Below are 20,309 nucleotides of genomic sequence, written 5' to 3'. Positions count from 1 at the left end.
GTCTGGAAGATATGAGTTCAAATCTGGTCTCAGACACTTATTAGCTGTTTGACCCTGGAAAAGTCACTTTCTCTCTGTCCACCTCAGTTTCCTATTCTGTAAAATGGGAATGACAAAACCATCTACCTCCCAAGGTTGTTATAGGGATTAAATATTTGGAAAACACTTGGTGTCTCATAGATGATTGATAAATACCTCTTCCTTTTCCTTCACCCTACCCCCAAAACATACATAAAAATGGGCAAGAAATTAAATATTTTATTAACAGAAATATTAACATCAAAAATCAAGTATGAATTAGGCAATAATGTAAAAACGATTTTCCCAAGTGCACTTTTAAATAGACATGTATATATATATGTATATGCATATATATGAAATACTTTTTCAACCATGAATGTCTGCATATGTGTGTATAAACAAATTTCAAGACATTCATAATATAAGACACTTCAGATTGGAGCAGTCTAGCTTCCTCACTTTATAAAGGCAGCATGGAAATCAGCAAATTTGGAGTCACGGGATCTGGGTTCAAATTCTGACTGCCATTTACTACCTTTGTGATTTGGGGCCAGTTATTTCACCACGGAGTAGATTGAACTAGATAGATGCCCTCTATGATTCTTTATGGTTCCAAATCTATGACCCTACAACCCTATGAACTAAGGTCCAGAGAACCTTATGTGACTAAATTAATAGTAAGTAGCAAAGCTAAGATTCAAACTCAGGTTCAAATTCAGTACAATCACAACTTGGATCTGAATATTCTCCATATGCTTAATCAGTCTCTGGAATATTGCTCAAATTCTCTGCATGGTTAACAGTTATACAGTACAATTTGCAATAAAGTTTCTTTTTCATTTCAAACTTATTATTTTGAATATTTATGAAATGTTTTGGGGTTCCTAATTTTCTCCCTCCCTCCCAATCCTTCCCCTACCCATTGAAAAGGGAAGAAATGTGATATCAATTATACACGTGAAAAAATGCAAAACATTTCCATATTATAAGAAAAATAAGTGAAAAAAATATTGAAATAAATTTGCAATAGCATCCCTTCATCACAAAATGACAGAAACATGCCCCACACTCTTTGGATGGTCATTAGCACCCTTTACCACCCTTAGCTGGATGAATGTTAGTTCAAGACCAATTGAGTTACAGGTCAATTGTTTGCATGGTAAAATGGAATTGAAGTCACAAGATCTGAGTTCTAGCTTTCCTTCTTAACTGTGTGATCTCAAGAAAGTCACTTAAATTCTCTGAGCCTGAGTCTCTTCTCTTGTAAAATGGGGCTGGGGTTGCACTTGCATCTCTGAGTCTATGGTCCTCTCTGTACTGCTCCCAGGTGGCACACCACCCAATTCTGATCCTTGTGGTACGGCTGTCTGAAGTCACAGCTGAATAGCATCACCTACAGAAGACTGGGGCTGAAAACATGTGTCTGTGTGTCAGGGAGCAGTTTGGAATGAAGGGAAGCCCTGCCCTGATTTTCCAAATAAAGTTGTCCCAGGCCATCAGAGATGCTTTGGGGGACTCAGAGATTGTCACAGAAGAAGCAAATCAGCCAATGATGTTAAAAGCAATAGGCAGGCCTTTATTTGCTTAAGGGGATGCTCACAAAGGAAGGCTTGGTTTATTTAATTCAAGATGATGCCTAAGGATGTGGAGGAGGGAGGACGTGAAAAATGGACAAGGATACAGGCATATACAGTAGGGTCACAGCCACCTGCCAGTGGCTCAAACTCCAAACCCTTGAGTACGGTGATTGGGAAGCAGAAGTGGATGGATGATCATGCAGGAAGTCATCTGAGGTTCTGGCCCCTCCTCCCGTCTCAGTGCTGGTGTGTCTGAGTTGTCCCCACATCAGCATTGCTCAAGAAGAAGGCCAGGTGCACAGATTTGGCAGGTAAGCACCAATTAGCTAGGAAGTCAGAAGTATCCAGCCAGGGAGATTCCCACCATGGGAATTAGGAGGGTCATGGTCAGGGGACCAAGTAAGAGGAAGCTAAGCCCAGACCATCCTGAACTGTCACAGCAACCAAGTCAGCTCTTTCTCCTGTTCTGGACCCAAATCATTGCCTAACTGCAGTGCCTACCTAGCTTTTCTATACAGTCTATGTCTCATCGTCTGCATTCTTTACCCACATGGATTTCCCATGTGGATTATGAGTCTGAACACCTTTGAGCATTTGGAGATCTCCTGAGAAAGTCCTCTTATATTCTAGGGCCTTGATGTAAATGGTACCTTATTATTCACAATGAATGATCTTGCCATCTGTGAGGGATCCCTCTTCCATTTGGGTTCATCGCCTATTCTTTTTTTTTTAGGTGGGGCAATGAGGGTTAAATGACTTGCCCAAGGTCACACAGCTAGTAAGTGTCAAATGTCTGAGGCCAGATTTGAACTCAGGTCCTCCTGAATCTAGGGCCAGTGCTTTATCCACTGCATCATCACCTCATCTGAGCCTTTCTCATACAATCATACATTTAGACCTGGAAGACACCTTCGAGTCTACCTCGTCCAGCTCTTCCCACCTTGTTTTACAGATGAGAAAACTGAGGTCAGGAGGTATTAAGTGACTTGTCAGACCCACAGAAGTAGCAAGTAATAGAGTCAGGATTTGATCCTCGGCTCTCTGACTCAAAATCCAGAGTTCTTTCCACTAATCTACATGAGTTCCCTGTTCTACGCCTTTCTTGATAGTGATTATCAAAATTATCTCTGTGCTTCCATCTGTCAAGAAATCCTATTTCTTGCACTTCACACATATATACACATATGTATAGGTATACATGCCCCTATATGTGTGTATACATGTGCATGCTATATATGTGTGTGTATGTATATATATGCCTGTATATCTATATCTATGTCTATATATTTTTATATATTGTTAGAAAAAACCTTTTAAGGTTTTACCTTGCTTTACTCAGTTAAACACTTTTTAAATCATCAACAAAGAGAGTAAAATTTTGTCTTCTCTATAACTTTCAGTCAATTATGTGACCACAGAGTGAAGACTGCTACAGAAAACCATTTGTGGTCCTTATGTTTCCAACTCATCTTTTCATCAAGGACAACTTCAATTTGTATGTAGACCATGCCAGGAAGATTTTATATTAAACATAAACACACTGATTAGTAGTTACTGAAGTCCTTTTTTGTGTGTGAGGCAATTGGAGTTAAGTGACTTGCCCAGGGTCACACAGCTAGTAAGTGTTAAGTATCTGAGGCTGGATCTGAACTCAGGTCCTCCTGACTCCAGGGCCCGTGCTCTATCCACTGCGCCACCTAGCTGCCCCGTGAACTCCTTTTAATCGTCTATCTGTATCTATTTGTCTCTTTCTCATATTAATCCCATCTCTGGGATTTCTAACTATTTGGTATTATTTCCTCTATCACACAAATTGAAAATTGATCTATCAATGAGTTCAAAATTGTGCACCCATGTGCTGCATTCATAAGAAATGACCCTAACCTGGTATTTTTCATAAGCAAAAGCCAGGTGGAAGTGATATTTGGGTGAAGATCTAATGAGGAAGATCAGCCCTACCCACCTAGACTATAGTCATCCTTAAGCAGTTCTCTAACATCACTATCTGGCTGACAGCAGCTTTGCTTTTCAATTTACCCATCCTGGGGAGCCAGTTCAAGTTAACACCGATGCAAGAGTGTCTGGTCTGCCTTATCCAAGCGTTTCTTACAAAGGGCTATGGCCCCACTGGGGCATTTGGGGACACTGCTCCCAATCTGGGATGCCCAGACTCCAAATAGAATAGCTCCCTTTAGATTACAAAAGAATATAGCTATAAAATAAAGCTAACCTAAATGAATCCGAGATAATAGTTCAGTGTCTATTAATACCAAGATCAGAAGGGCCTTCAATTTTATGGAATAGTAGGATGACTTCATGGATGCATTTTTAGGAAAAGCATTCTGAGAAGAAAGCCCCAGGCTCTAATTCAGCAGTTGTCAGGGAATATTAATGCTAGCACTTTATTAAGAAAAAATAGGGGGCAGCTAGGTGGCGCAGTGGATAAAGCACCAGACTTGGATTCAGGAGGACCTGAGTTCAAATCCAGCCTCAGACACTTGACACTTACTAGCTGTGATATTTGGGCAAGTCACTTAACCCTCATCGCCCTGCTGAAAAAAGAAAAAAAAAGTATAGCTTAAAATGTTCAATGTTTTATCTTAGTGACCAGTATTTCTTCCACTAATTAATACAGAGACTGAAGACTGCAGCAAAATACTATGGTCACAGAATTCTTGATCATCTCTTAGAGGTTTATACTTTTTCCTTTTTCTTTAACTGTCTACAAATGACTTCCTAATTATTAGCAAGATTTGAGCTCAGAAATTTCAGCTCCAAATACGCTGGCCTTGCTCTTTTTTTTTTTTTTTTTTTTTTTTTTTGCGGGGCAATGGGGGTTAAGTGACTTGCCCAAGGTCACACAGCTAGTAAGTGTCTGAGGCCGAATTTGAACTCAGGTACTCCTGAATCCAGGGCCGGTGCTTTATCCACTGTGCTACCTAGCTGCCCCCTGGCCTTGCTCTTTAATTTAGAGTAGCCTTCATTTTTGTGATATCATTACCAAAATGAATCCTGAAGGTGGGTCTCAGCTGCATGAAAATGGAAATTCATTCCAAGAAGGCTCAGCTGAAAGACCTTGGATAATTTGGATCCCCAGTGGCCAGAGGCTTCTGGAGAAGGCTTTCAGGGATAGGCTCCCATCTTGTTTCAACAGGACAGTCCAGTCCAAAGGCTTCCCTCACTCAGAAGCAGCCTGGCAAAAGTACTAACTTTGGACTAGGAGGGCTTGGTTTTGAACCCCTACCCTGGGACTAGGCTAGATAAAGTCTAAGACAAATCTAATTCCTGATTCTTGTTCAGGACTGCCTCTGCTTCCCCCACAACATGTGGATGCAATTCATTTGGGTTAAGATGAAGTTCAAGGGCAACCCTGAAGGGGAAAGGAGAGATATTTATGAAAGGTATCAAGAGTGAGGTTGGGGGACGGCTAGGTGGTGCAGTGGATAAAGCACTGGTCCTGGATGCAGGAGTACCTGAGTTCAAATCCGAATTCAGACACTTGACACTTACTAGTTGTGTGACCCTGGGCAAGTCACTTGACCCCCATTGCCCGACAAAAACGAAAAAGGAGTGAGGTGGGTCCTAGGCTAGTTATATGTATGTGAGAAGCAGCTCAAGAACTCAGCTTCCAGGGGGAGCAGTTAGGTGGCACAGTGCATAGAGCCCTAGTCCTGGATTCAGAAGGACCTGAGTTCAAATCCGGCCTCAGACACTTGACACTTATTAGCTGTATGACCCTGGGCAAGTCACTTAACCCTTAACCACAACAACAACAAAAACTCAGCTCCCCTACAGAAGAGTCCCTGCCCCCCAACCACCTCCCTGAAGGAGAATTGTAGGCTTGGGCCTTCAACCATCCCCAATTTGGGGCCGAGGACATATCTCTGCCTCAATCCTAGAAGTAGCCCTTGCTCCCATGCCTGCTCCAGGGACATGGAATCAGATTCCGTTTTTATGCAGGACTGTACTTTCAAGCCATGACATCTGACAATCTAATTTTTTTACACTAGGATTGACAATGTATGTGCCAGAGATCATCAAGGCTGGTGTTCCATTAACAGAACAAAATGAAATAAGGAATCATGTTCTTAGTACAGATAGGAGGAGAACATGCAGATCCCCCTGCATGTGCTCTGGCCTGACCAAACTGGCCTTCAGCTATTCCTCACATCTGATTCCATGCTTTGGCACAGGCTGTTTCTGTGCCTGGAATGCACTCCCTCCTTACCTCTGCCTCACAGAATCCCTGGTGTTTCCGCCTGCATGAGGGCTTTCCTGGTCTCCCCAGCTGTTAATGTATGCTCGCCCTTACCCATGAATTTATACTGTATGTACTTTAAATGCTTTTTAGATGTCATATCTGGACATGTTGGTTCCTTCAATATAATCTATAAGAATATATAACATAATAAATAAAAGACATATTATAACATATTCCATCATTTATTATAACACACCATAGGACGTATTGTAGTATAATGTAATAATATAAACTATATATTACATGTAATCTATAGCATATATCGTATCTACAACTATACTATATATAATAATGATATATTATGGTATATAATAACATAACATAAGAAATACAAGCTTGAGGTCAAGGATTGATTTTTGTCTTTGTGTGCCTAGTTCCCGACACACAACAGAAGCTTAATAAATATTGGTTGTTTGATCAAGCCAGCTACCATTAGATGACTTTATCCAAAAAATAGAATGCCACCATTAGAAATGAGGGTGTTAGGGGCAGCTAGGTGGCGCAGTGGATAGAGCACCGGCCCTGGATTTAGGAGGACCCGAGTTCAAATCCGGCCTCAGACACTTAACACTTACTAGCTGTGTGACCCTGGGCAAGTCACTTAACCCCAACTGCCTCACCAAAAAAAAAAAAAAAGAGGGTGTTTTCATCCTTAGCGTTACAATGGAAATAGAACAGACCTTTTTCTCCCTCTCTCCCACCCTCATCCCCGGCCTTATACTTCATCTCGTGAGGGCTTGAAAACAGCCCAAGTTCTGGCTAATTCTAGCAGGTTGTAAAGGCTTTTTCTCCAGGACCAAGCACATGTCTGTCTTCTGAGGGCTAGGCTCGCTACTTTTAGAGAAGCTGATTATCCCACTGGTCAGAGAGTGATGGATTTTTAGCCACAGTAATACTCAAAGACCTTTTATTAAGTGATTGTGAGCCTACCATCTACCCACCCATGAAATTATGTGTTTCTGAATTATTGGAATATTGAATCGGGAACCAAGGAGGCCTGGGTTTGAGTTCTATTGTTACCAACTAATTAGTTGTGTGACCTTGAACAAGTCACAAGATCGCTATGGGTTTTATTTGTAAAAAATGTTCATATTTAGCTAGATGATATCTAAGGTCCCTTCCAACACTAACATTTTGTGGCTGTCAATATTAAACACTAAAAAAGGAGCAAATTAAATTTTGTTACAAAATCGTCAAATTTAAGGGAATTGAAATATCTTATCCCATTTATGTACAATCAGGTTATGGGCTGAAATGACAACCAAATCTGAATAAATTTAAATACATTTAGCCATTTTGGTTCTGATTAAAATCCAATGCAATCGATGCTTTCATTTGTCATTCATTAACTAGACTCAGTTAATCAGCATTAGGATGCATTGCAGTCCAGTAGGAAGAGTGCTAGAGGTGGAATCAGAGAATGTGGATTTATATCCTGGCCACCTGTGTGACCCCCAAGTCTCTTCACCCCTCTGTGTCTCAGTTCTTCCTTGGTAATGACCTCTGAGGTCCCTTCAATCCCCAAAACCTATAACCCCCTGACCCCTACATATTATATCATAAGAAGAATGTTCCTAATGATTATACTGATGCATTATGAGAACGAAGTATTTCTGAATCAGAAAAACCATCCTATATTTTAGGGTGTCTGTGTCTGTGATTTCAATGCAACTAAGACATACTGACAACTCATATTTAACTAAGAGTTTTACAGACTTTCTTGGGTGCATTGAAAGGTTATGCGATTTACTCAGGATCACACAGTCAGTATGAATCAGAGACAGAACTGAAAACAAGTGTTCCTGAGGCCAAGGCTCGCCCTCCATACTAAATATTCTGCCTCTCTTGCTTATCTTATCTATGTTACTGTTTTTGAGTAGTTTTCAGTTGTGTCCAACTCTACATGACCCTATTTTGGGGTCTTCTTGGAAAAGATATATAGTGGTTTGCCATTTCCTACTCCAGCTCATTTTAGAGATGAGGAACTGGGGCAAAAGGTTAAATGACTTGCCCAGGGTCACACAGTTAGTAGGTGTCTGAGGCCAGATTTGAACTCTTGAAAATAACTTCCTGATTCCAAGCCCACTGCACTACCTAGCTATCCCATAGCAGAATTTTAAAGTTTAACTATATTTTAGTTTACTGATTTAAACCTTTTGAAAATGACAACCATCACAATAGTCCCAAGTATGCTAGAACAAGCAGTTTGTGATGCCACTAATCTTTGACTCTTTCAGGATGTGGTTTTGTCCTATTTCATCTTAGATTTCATCCTAATGTAGCTAAGTACTACATGTGAACAGTTAAAGAGTACTTCCATGGAATAATCTTAACAACTGAAATTCCAAATTATTTTCTAATGGATGAAATGCATCCTATTATGCAGAACAGCACTGCTTTCAAAAATATTATTAGTTGGGGCAGCTAGGTGGCGCAGTGGATAAATCACGGGCCTTGGATTCAGGAGGACCTCAGTTCAAATCCAGTCTCAGACACTTGACACTTAACTAGCTGTATGACCCTGAGCAAGTCACTTAACCCTTATTGCCCTGCAAAAAAACCCAAAAACAAACAAAAAATATTATTAGTTTACTAGCCTATGAAAAGAGCTGGATTTCAAGGAAGAATTATGTAGCTTTGTTTTATAGAAAGAAAGAAAACCCATTAGAGCATAATGGATTTGACTCTGATTTTGTAAAAAGGGGCAGAAATTTCAATATGTGGTGAAGCATAAAAATTGTCATATTGATTTCCAAATAACCACTTTTCATTTTGTTATCTTTGTGCCACATGTCACACCCAAATGAGGTGGTTTTCTGCTCTTTGCAAGTTAGAAATTTTTATCCCCTGCTTTATCTGCTTTCCCAAATTTACACAACCAAATCAAAATTGAAAAAATCAAAATTGGCAAAATTTTTGTCAGTTAACAACCCATATGGGGGAGAACCATATGATCTGAAGACCTGTAAGGTGGAAAAATAGGAAAGATATAGCATGGTTTCTAGAGTATGAGGAGGCATTTCCTGATCAGAGAAATGCTGATGGAGACAGATGATGACAGTGGTGAGTAGAGTTACAGGGTCACTTGTACTTGGTTCAAGTCTTAAGGGCTTAAGGGATGCTGCTGCACCATTCCCTTTATCATTCACACAGTGGAATTACTGGCCTCTAATATAATCTTAATTATTCATACTTTTTACAATACAGTCTTAATGCTATATATGCTGGATTTCAATGGGAAGTCCTTTTTAATTTCTGGTCTCTCTTCAGTAAACATCACTTACAGTCGTTCTAACCTCCTGCCCCAAATCTAATCACAAAGCCAATTCTGATTCTTCCAAGTAACCCTGCCTTCAGCAAAGTCAAGTTTCAACCCAAATTTGGAAATCCTCCAGAACACACCATTCATAAAATCAAAGTCCATTCCATGGGACTTTACAGTCTTTTCCCCCCAGGAAGTAACACCATCAACCATTTTAATGGCAGTTCCCTTAAGAGTATCAGAATACTATCCAATTTCTTGAATACAGCACCTGCTGTCCTATCTCATAGGAAAGGCAGGAAAAGTCACACTGGTGACTGTATCCCCAAATAAGCCCTAAAAATAGATACAGTCATTGAATTTCTACAACAACTTACGTCTGTGGTGTTTATAGCAGCCCTGGAATGTTTCAATTTCCTGACAAAGAAGTTTGTGCTCAATTTTTTTTTTGTTTAGTTGTGTCTGACTCTTCTTGACCCTATTTGGGGTTGTCTTGGCAAAGACACTGGAGTGGTTTGCCATTTCCTTCTCCAGCTCATTTTACAGATGAGGAAACTGAGACAAACAGAACTAAGTGACTTGCCCAGGGTCACACAGCTATTAAATGTCAGAAGTCAGATTTGAACTTGGGAAGAGGAGTCTCCAGACTCCAGCCTCAGTGCTCCATCCACGGCAGAACCAAGCTGCCCTTGTGTTCAATAGGCGTCTTTTTTCCCCAGTTCCATAAGTGATACTGACAAGGTCCCTACCATCTTGCATACAACTAACTTGAAATACGCATATCAGATGAGAGATGCACAAAGACAACTCATTGGATCCAAGCTCAGGGGAAAATTTCAAATGCAATTATGACTTGGTAACCCTAAGTTCAATGCCTGTTTAAACTGCCTGCTTCAAAACAGGGTCTAGTACATTGTAAATGCTTAATAAATCCTTGTTGACTGACAGAATTATCCAGCACAGTCAGGGAATGGATTATGGTGATTATCTAATATTCTGGTTACCACATATCACTTGTATATTCACTAAAATATTCTTGAAAAGCATTTACACATTTTTCAAAAGATTTTTTTTTCATATATCTTGACGCTACTAGAAAGCAAATGACGATGTCTTTCCCAAAGTAAATTGCCAGCCACATACCTCTGAATTGATGCTGAAATTCAACTCTGGCGGAAGTTAGCCAATAAAAACAGTAATCTACAAACTGTTCCCACCTAAAGTTACGGACACACTAATGGATACAGCAAATGTATCCAAAGCCTCGATTTGGCCCAACTCTTGAGGGAGACCCTGGAGCAAGTCTGGAGATTTTGTTTTCCACCTAGCATTTCCGCAGATAAGATTCAGCACGAAAAGCCACCTCAAAGCCACAGAGAAAGGGATGAGCTCTCTTTCCACTTAGCTATCTCCTGCTCTTGGCATTTCACAAGGTGCCAGGGCTCCGGAGAATGCGTGCCAAAAGGAGGTCAGAGGCTGAGCCAACTCCGGATCCCGCTGCCAGATCGGTAACCCTACCCCCCAAAGAAATCAACATACAAACCAGGGGAAGGCATCCAATGGAAGCCACAGGCGGACTGGCACGAGAATCCAAAAGGCTCTGTCACTACCTCCCCCCACCCTTCCCATTACCCCAAGTGCTCCTGCGCCCTTAGATGGCTTTTCCCCTCCACCATTTCCTCCACAGGTGTCCCCCCAGCTGCAGCGCCCCCAAAGCCTGGAGCCTGCCAAGCGGACTGGCATTTCCCGGGCCGGGAAAACCCCGGTTCTGAGCTGTACCTCCCGCTGATGTCCTCCACTGCTCCCGAAGCTGCCCTGCCTCTTCGCTTCCGCCGCTACAGCCTCAGAGGTCCTGCGCATTATCTTCTACCTCCACCTCGCCCCTAAATTGGGTGTGGATTTCCTGCTCCCCTCAAAACATGCTCATGACAAGCTCCCGTCAGCAGGCTGGGGGGACAAGGAGCACAGGGAGGGGGAACTGAAAAGAAGGCGAGAAAGGCCAAACGGAGCAAAGCGCCAGCCGGGCACCGACTCGCAAAAGGCGCGCCTCCCTCGGCCAATGCGCCAGCGGCCCCGATGACCACTCCCTCAACCCCACCCGTTGTCGTTGCCGCCACCTCCACCCCTAAAACAGCCCCCACCCCCGCCCTGCTCGGCCCCAGCGGGTGGGAACCTCGGTGTTTGGGCTACCCAGAACCGAGAGACCATGATCTTCCCCGGCCCGCTATTGCCTTCCCAAATTCTGCTCCCTTCTGGCCCCCGGGAGGGCAGCGGTTGCCCACCCTCACGTCGCTCGCCTCCCGGGCGGGCGCTGTGCCCCGGGGAAGGGGGGAATCCCCCAAGAGCTTGAGGGCGGGACCTGTGCAGCCCTTCTTCCCACCCAGAGCGGCTGCCCAAGGCCTCTGTTGGAGCAGAGGAGGTGGGGAGGGGACAGGACAGCGGGGCTGGGTCTCTGCCCAAGGGGGAGAGGGCGCTCTCAGTCCCCGCCCGCCCTGCACACTCACAAGCACAATCAGCCCGACTTCTCCAGCCCGGGATCCCCCAAACTGAGCGAAGTCCGAGGGCCGGGTGCGAAGGGATGGGGAGCCGAGCCTGAGAAGCCGCGAGAGGGTGCATGGTACTGGGGTGCTGTGTCGTTGGCGCAAACATGAGCCTCGGGGGCGCGTCCGGGCGGGTGCTGCCAATGTTGCTGCTGGCTAGGCTACTGTTGCTACTACTCCTTGTGGCGGCTCCCGCTGTGGGCAAGGTGAGTCAGGGGCTCGTTCCAAGGCTGCTGTTCCCAGTCCCTGTGCCCCCTTCGCCCCCTTTTAGCTCCGCTCCGAGGGCATCAGCTTGACTGGACGCGCGGGAGAAATGATCTAGACTAGACTAGGGAGGAACTGCAGGATTGTAGGTATCTGGGGCTCTGTGGGAATGGAGCTGTCCAGCCTGGTTAAGGTCGTGGGATGGGTGAAAGAAGCATAGGACAACTGAACGTATAAGACTATCCTCTGTTCTCTGTTCATTGACAAAGGATTGATAGAAAAACCCTCATTGTTTTCAATCTGATGGGGAAGCTCCTCTCCACTAAGCAGAAAGTAAACGGGAAAGGGAAGTGGTTTATTTTATTTATTTGTGAAAAGAAAGTGCTTGTGTGGATCAAAAATAAAATCGTTTTGAAAAGCTACAGCCACTGAATTGAGTTAAGCAGAATGTTCTGGTGAAGAGGGCTCAGGGCTGACAGTAAGGCAAGCTGACTTTGGGTCCCGGCTCTGCAAGGAATTCATTGTGCAACCCCTTCTATGTGCAAGGCACAGAGATGAAAAATGGCAATCCTTGCCCTCGGGAAGTTCACGGACCAATCAGGGGACATGACACATATGCAAATATGAAAAAAGGATTAAAATGTGAGCGGGGCAGAGGAAAGAATAAGGGCACTTCAAGATTTACAATGCACTTCAATGTTTGCAAAGTGCTTTTTTCACTACAGCCCTTTGAGATGAGTGATACTAGTCTTCTTTTACGATGAAGAAACAGATCTATAGACATAATGAGGCTTCTTGTCCACGTTCACCAGCTGGTTAGCTTGGAGGTCCCAATAAAACCCCAGTTCTGATTTCAAGTCCCTCAATCATATACTGTAGCAAGTACTACATCAGATTCAGACAAGGTGAGAGGAAAATTTGAGAAGGGGAAGAGAACACTTCCAGCTTAGATGGGAGATGAGGAAAGGCTTCATGGATAAGCCTTTCTGAGCTCACCTTAAAGGAAAGGAAAGATTTCCAGTAATTATAAATAAGAAATTGAGGAGACAGTACCTTTCAGGCATAAGCAACAACCTACATGAATGCATAGAGATAGGAGAGTTCAGAAGGAGATGGGGTCAGTTAGCAATCTAGACTGATTGGAGCACAGCCTTTGAAGGAAAGAAGTGGGAAATAAGGCTGATGAAGTGGGTAGAAGCAGATTATAGAGAACCTCGGTGCCTGGCATATAATAAACACTTAATGTTTGTTCCTTTTGTCTGTCTATGAAGACCTGAACTTGGGTGGTGGAGTATGAGTTGAGAGGAGGTGATATGGTATAGATATGGTAGCTATTACATATATATGTATGTATATATGTATGCATATTAATTCAAATTTCCAGTTCCAAATTCTCTCCCTCCCTCCAATCTCTCTCCTATCCATTGAGAAGGCAAGAAATGTGATACTCATTATACATATGAAGTCACGCAAAATGTATTTCCATATTAGCCACATGGAAAAAAATAAAAGCAAGAAAATGAAAGAAAATATGCTCCAGTTTGCTCTCTCTCCATCTCTCTCTCTCTCTCTCTCTCTCTCTCTCTCTCTCTCTCTCTCTCTCTCTCTCTCTGGATACCATTTTTTTGTCATGAGTCCTATGGATTTGTCATAGATCATTGTATTTATCAGAATAGCTAAGTCTTATTCCACTAATAATAATACAATATTGCTGTTATTGTGCACAATGGTCTCCTGGTTCTCCTCCCTTCACTTTGCATCAGCTCATATAATGTCTTCCTAGGTTTTTCTGAAACCATCACCTTCATAGGATAACTAGAATAGAGGTAGATTTTATTGAAAATACTAACACAGGGAAATAAGGGTGAAGAAGAAAGAAGAGTCCAAGATTATATGAAGATTTAGATGCCTAGGACAATGGACCATTAATAGAAATATGGACATTGAAAAGGGGACCAACTGTAGTGGGGAAAAGAACAAGTTTAGTTTTGCATATGTTGAGTTTGAGGTGCTGGTGAGATATCCAGGTAGAGATGTCTAGCAAACAGTAGGGCAAAGTCAGCCTGGAACTCAAGAAAGAGTATGGGGTTGAATAATTAGCAAGTGTAATGTTATACAGTCACTTCTCTGTTCTTCAGTTGCTTCATCTGTCAAATGCAGGAACCAATACCTACCCTAACTACCTCTCACAGTTGTTGAGAGAATTCAAAGAAGTCAGTGAAAAGTTAAAAGCACCTTAAAGAAATGAGAATTATGATGAATTTAGGAATGATATATCTGGATACATTGTATATCTCTGAGGGTGAATGGAGTTTCCACAAATTACATTGAAGAAATTGGAAAGTAATAGATACCAGAAATGTTAATGCTACTCATTCATAATTTTATTTATGAACTAGCAATCCAAACTGTTTTGGATCCTGCTATTGCCTTGTATATAGTAGGCACTTAATAAATGCTGACTGACTTGACTTCGTTGAGTGATCATGCAGGTGCATTGACCCAGCGATACCACTATTAGGTCTTTTTCCCAAGGAGATCATAGAAAAGGGAAAAGGACCCACAAGTACAAAAATATTTATAGCTGCTCTTTTTGTGGTGGCAAGGAATTGGAGGTTGAGGGGATGCCCATCAATTGGGGAACGGCTGAACAGGTTGTGGTATATGAGTGTAATGGAATACTCTTGTGTATTGTATTGTGTTGTGTTGTGATGTGCAGGCAGATTTCAGAGAAAACTGGAAGGACTTACATGAGCTGATGCTCAGTGAGATGAGGGGAACCAGGAGAGCATTGTACACAATATCAACAACATTGTGTGTTGATCAACTATGATAAACTTGACTCTTCTCAGCAATGCAATGGTTACATAGAATTCAAGGCCCACACTCCTAGATCCAGGGATGGGCCCATCAAAGACCCCTTGGCATCATGGAAAGACCTATAGGTACTCTCATATATTTTGAATTATGTACTAGCCTTAACATACTGAAATTTAGCTAAGACACTGCCAAGAGACATGCAAGATGAATGTAACAGGGACATGCCTGGCCTGCTTTTGACCCTGAAGAATCATTGTTCTGTCAAGGAGAGGGAATATAATATATTTCTGGTAAATCACTTTGGAGTAACATCCAGGAGGAAGGAAGGAAGCCATGATTCTAAAATTGCATTTAAAGATTTTCCTTAAGGTAGTGGCACTCTGGAATTATTAACCTCTGTTTATCCTAATTTCCAGTTATACCGTAAGATGTTCTTGTTACTTTTAAGTCTCATGTTCTAATGTGCTCTGCTGAGTCTTGATGAATTTGCTTGACATCACAGTTAATTCACATTTAGATCTGCCCTGTTGCCTGAAATACATTATAACCAACTCTAAAGCGAAGGATTCTTTCATTCCTTTGCACTTGCTCAGTTATCTAGACTAAAAAGACATCTGAATAATAACACTTGTCTTTTTCTATGTAGCAAAAAAGAGATAACCACATGAAGTCTTAACATTTCTCAAAGCAAGGTGGCTGCATTCCAATAGACGCTGGATAACTGTTGTCTGGGAAGCCCTCGATTGAATTCATACTTGAATAGGGTTTCAACTAGATAACCTCTTAGGTCCTGTCCAGTTCTTAAGATTCTCTAGGATTCTAGCAGTATTTGTCAAACATAGAGTCCTCAACATCAAACCACCCACAAAGTTCCTGCAAAGTTGCCAGCACAAAGCACCCCCACCCATAACTTCTGTGCCCTTTGACTAGCTTGGCCTGGACTTATCTCTGTAAAGCTTCTCCCAGGTTTCCATAGGCATCATTACAACGATAATAATAGTGGACATTTCTATAGTGTTTTCAAGGTTAGCAAGGCACTTCACATGCTTCCTCATTTGATCTCTCTGGAGCTGGGGTCGGCCAGAGAATGTTTAGAGGGGAGAAGGGGCTCTGTTACCCCAAATGTCCAGGTAGGGTTTGAAACTCAGGTTCTGGTGCTGGAAAAGTTGGCTTAGCCTTCCCCTTTTTACTTCATCACCCAAATAAGGGAGAAGAATGAGAAAATGGGAGGAAGGTTGAGTGAGGGATAGCAATGAACCTCACAAGAATTCAGGGGTGGCTGTACTTTGTCTAGGTGTGGAAGCCTTAAAGCTGAGACTCAATCTGGGCATCTGTAAACTTGTTTAAAAATATTTTGAAATGATATCTCAATATAATTAATTTCCTTTGCAAGATTATATATTTTATTTTATTTTATCCACTTAAAAATACCATTCTGAGAAGAGGTTCATAGGCATCACCAGACTGTCAAAGAATATCAGTCCATGGCATACAAAAAAGTTAGGAACCTCTGTCATAGAGCGACCTTTATCCATCTAATTTCTGGCATGCATGCAACATATCTAGCACAATGCTTTGTACACTGGAGCTACTTATTAAATATTTGTGAAATTTAAATGCCTTGAGGAAAGAAAGGAAATTTTGCCCTAAGGAAAATTTCCAAGTAGTTCAAGATTTTTTTGAATCTCCTCACAGTCAAATCCTATTCTGTGCCCCTCTTCCACTTTCTTTTTTTTTTCTCTCTCCCACTTTCCATTATCCTTTCTCTGCCCCAGATAGCCCAGTATTATTATATTACCTTACATTATATCATATCACATATTATATGTCACATTATATCATTATAGTCATGTCATATATCATGCCACATCACGGCATTATATCATTTTATGTCATATTGTGTCACATTGTGTCATATTAGATCATGCTGTATCATAATGCACCATATTGTGTCATATATCACATTGTGTCATTTTATATCATATTATGACGTATTACTTCCCAACTTCTGGCCTGATTCCAGCCTCAGCCTCCTGAGGAAGAGGTACCTCAAGACCAAAGGGGCTATTCCTTGGGTACTGTAGCAGCATCAGAATAGTTGTACTGTCTGCAGCTGCGGCCCCAGACAAAACAGAATATTCTCTCAGGTTTCATTCACTACTTTTATTATCATTGAGCACTTGACACAGTAATAACTCTGCATATCATTAAACATGCATTCAAGTAATTTGGTCTTCAGTTTTATTTAAGCCTAGAAAGATATAATGAAGCTTTGTAGTTGATTGTTCAAATAGTTTATGAAATTGCCTACGATCAAATTTCAGTTTTTCTACCTTACCCATGTAACGCTGTCTATCCCAGCATACCTGGAATGTTGCATCTACATCCTCACCTTTCCCACTTAGAGTCCCTGGCTTCCTTCAAGACTCAGACGAAATGCAAGAGGTCTTCCCCCAAGTCCGTTAGTTGCTAGAGTTTTCACCTGCAAAGTTATGTATTCTGTATGTATCTTGTATTTATTTGCATGCTACCCATCTAATTAGAATGTAAGTTTCTCAAAAGTGGGGAACCTTTTATTTTGGCTTTTCTTTGAATTCCATAGATCCTAGTACAGTCCGCAAATAATTGCTTAATAATGTTTGATCAATGATTTATTGAATAAATGTTGGTCCATAAAATGCTGGATGTTATTTTGATGATGACGCTTTAAAGAAGAACTTTGCCTACATTATCTCATTTGATCTTCCCTCCAACTACATGTGGGAGCTAGTACAACTATTATACATGAGCAAACTGAGGCTTAAGAAAGTCCCTTTTCCAAAGTCTCACAGATTATCTCATTTGATCTTCCCTCCAACTACATGTGGGAGCTAGTACAACTATTATACATGAGCAAACTGAGGCTTAAGAAAGTCCCTTTTCCAAAGTCTCACAGATTATCTCATTTGATCTTCCCTACAACTACATGTGGGAGCTAGTACAACTATTATACATGAGCAAACTGAGGCTTAAGAAAGTCCCTTTTCCAAAGTCTCACAGATTAAAAGGCAGAACTTAGTTTCAAACTCAGATCCTTCGATCTCAAAGTATGGCAATCTTTCCATGTTGCCATCCTGCTTGTCCACGCATGAGTCTTGTCTTATTTTCTGTTATAGTTGCTTTGTGTATATGTCTCCCTATAAACTCCATGTCACATTGGATCTTTGTATCTCTTCCAACAACTAACATGGCACTCTGTAAGCAGGAATTGAGACAGGGAAAAGACCAATGATTTCAGTGTTTTAGGAAATTCCAGGATGAGGATGAGGATGGGCATCTTCTCTACAACCTAGAATGTCAGAAAGTTGCCTCAGGCACCAAGAGGCTAAGTGACTTGCCCAGGGTCACAAAGCCAGGATGTGATGGAGGCAGGGCTTGAACTCACACTTTCCTGGCTCCAAGGCCAGCTCTATATCTGCTCTGCGCATAGCAGGTGCTTAATAAGTGTTGAATTAAACTAAATGTCTACTGTGACCTGCCTGGACTGGTTCACCCAGTCTGCAAGTGGGAAATAATTCAGGATGATGGGAATGTTGAGCTCAAAGGGATTTTGAAGGTCATATAGTTCAGAACTTTATTTTACAGATGAAGAAACCGAGGCCCATATTATGAATCAGCAGTATAACTATCCTTTCATAGAAGCAGCATGTTATACTTTTTTAAAAAAGAATATTGGAATAGTAGAAAACACAGCAGTTTTCCCACTTACTTGCTATGTGACCTTGAATAAATTGCCTAATTTCTCTCAGTCTATTATCTCATCTACAAAATGGGAAATAGCTGCCCTGGGTACTTCACATGGATGGTTTGAGTATCAAAAGAATTAGGTGAAAGTGCTTTGAAAGCTGTAAAGTATTACACAAACATCTGGGGTCATTTTATTTGTGAAGTTCTGAGTCTGCAGGGCCTGGGCTGCACTCAGCCCAGGGAGACATACAAAGGGAGAGAGAGACAGAGAGAGACAAAAACAGAGAGACAGAGACAAGGGAGTCAGAGGGGAGAGACAGAAACAGAAAGAGAGTGAGAGGGAGGGAGGGAGACAGAGAGAGACAAAAACAGAGACCGAGACAAGGGAGTCAGAGGGGAGAGACAGAAACAGAAAGAGAGTGAGAGGGAGGGAGGGAGACAGAGAGAGACAAAAACAGAGACCGAGACAAGGGAGTCAGAGGGGAGAGACAGAAACAGAAAGAGAGTGAGAGGGAGGGAGGGAGACAGAGAGAGACAGAAACAGAGGGGGAAGAGAGAGAGAGACAGAGAGACGGAGATGGAGGGATAAAGGGACAGAGACAAGGAGGGAGAGAGGGGGAGAGAGATAGAGAGATGCAGAGGAGAGAGAAACACAGAAAGAAAGAGAAAGAGAGAGACACAAAGAGAGATGAAGGGAGAGACAGGGGGAGGGAGAGAGAAACGGGGGAAACAGACAAAGACAAATAGGGAGAAGAAACATAGAGAAAAAGAGGCAGAGTGGCAGAGTCAGAGAGAGACAGACAGACAGACAGAAAAAGAGACACAGACACAGACACAGACACAGAAATAGACAAAGATAGAGAGATCACTGACAGGGTAATCAGGAAAAGTCTCAAGTGGGACCAGCACAGGGCTCTGAAGGAAGCTAGGTTAGGACTTCTACAAGGTAGAGACAGGAACAGAGAATGTTCCACACACTGGGGACCTCTTGGGCAAAGGTAGAGAATTAAAAGATAGAATTTTTAAAAGAAGCCTGAATCCAAAGTTGTGGGAAATGATCTCTCATCTGAAGGTAGAGATGTTTTTCTATTCATTTAATTCCCCCATTAATTGTGACAATAATATCCACTTCCTGGAATGTATTAGGGAGTTTCTTCTTTTCAAAAATATTATTCAGAACATTCTTTGCTGCTGGTATTTTCTAATAACTTCATTTGAAAATGTCAGCAGAAAGGATGTCCTCCTCCTCCCCTGTCCTTGTCCTCTTGGAAAAATGATCAGCTTGCTTATCTGAGACGATTCCGTCTAAATATTGTTGTTGAAATTTTTCCACCTGTCCCTGGGCTTCTGAGGCAGCTTACCAAATGCTTTCACTAAGCAGCTCATGAATGACAAAAAACACTTCTCTGCATCTCACTCTCTCCCAATGCTTTTTCTCTTGTATCCAAAATGGAGTGGTGAAAGGGACTGTGTTTAAATGTGATGGAGAGTAGCCTGATCTTACATAGTACACTGGCTCCAGAGCCATGAATGTGTAAATGACTGCATCCCATTTGAAGTGAGTAGTGTTTGACAGGAGGGCATTCCCTAATGATTCTCTGAATAAGCCTACAGATATAACACTTAGAAGCAAGGCCGTGCATTTTTTGTTTTTTTGTGGGACTGACCCTCTAGTAGTCAATCAACCAATGGACATTATTAAACATCTACTATGTGCCCACCTCTGTATGAATCATTGGGGATATAAAGACAGAAGTGAAACATTCTATTGGGGGAGACAAGGTGTACGTATACAGGCATGCTTCATTTTATTGCATTTTGCCTTATCGCACTTCACAGATAGTACTTTGTTGTTTTGGGTTTTGGGGTTTTTTGGGGTTTTGTGGGGCAATGGGGGT

General features: G+C 41.9%; 2 protein-coding genes across 2 annotated transcripts in view; one reads left to right on the top strand and one right to left on the bottom strand.

The window, feature by feature from the left end:
- The window catches only part of COL4A4 (collagen type IV alpha 4 chain), a 159,695-nt gene extending 148,535 nt beyond the window's left edge, over positions 1-11,160 (bottom strand). The window contains exon 1 of the mRNA XM_043995203.1: positions 10,901-11,160. The gene's annotated coding sequence lies outside the window, so the exon portion shown is untranslated. The remainder of the gene's footprint in view (positions 1-10,900) is intronic.
- Positions 11,161-11,565: 405 nt separating this feature from the next.
- COL4A3 (collagen type IV alpha 3 chain) overlaps positions 11,566-20,309 on the top strand; it is a 170,216-nt gene continuing 161,472 nt past the window's right edge. Inside the window, exon 1 of the mRNA XM_043995200.1 lies at positions 11,566-11,867. Within this exon, the coding sequence (XP_043851135.1) occupies positions 11,736-11,867 (132 nt within the window). The 5' untranslated portion in view covers positions 11,566-11,735. The remainder of the gene's footprint in view (positions 11,868-20,309) is intronic.

This window comes from Dromiciops gliroides, chromosome 3 (assembly GCF_019393635.1).
Source record: "Dromiciops gliroides isolate mDroGli1 chromosome 3, mDroGli1.pri, whole genome shotgun sequence".
Lineage (NCBI taxonomy): Eukaryota > Metazoa > Chordata > Mammalia > Microbiotheria > Microbiotheriidae > Dromiciops > Dromiciops gliroides.
Note: the sequence above shows the minus strand (reverse complement) of the source record. Positions and strands in the feature narration are given on the sequence as shown.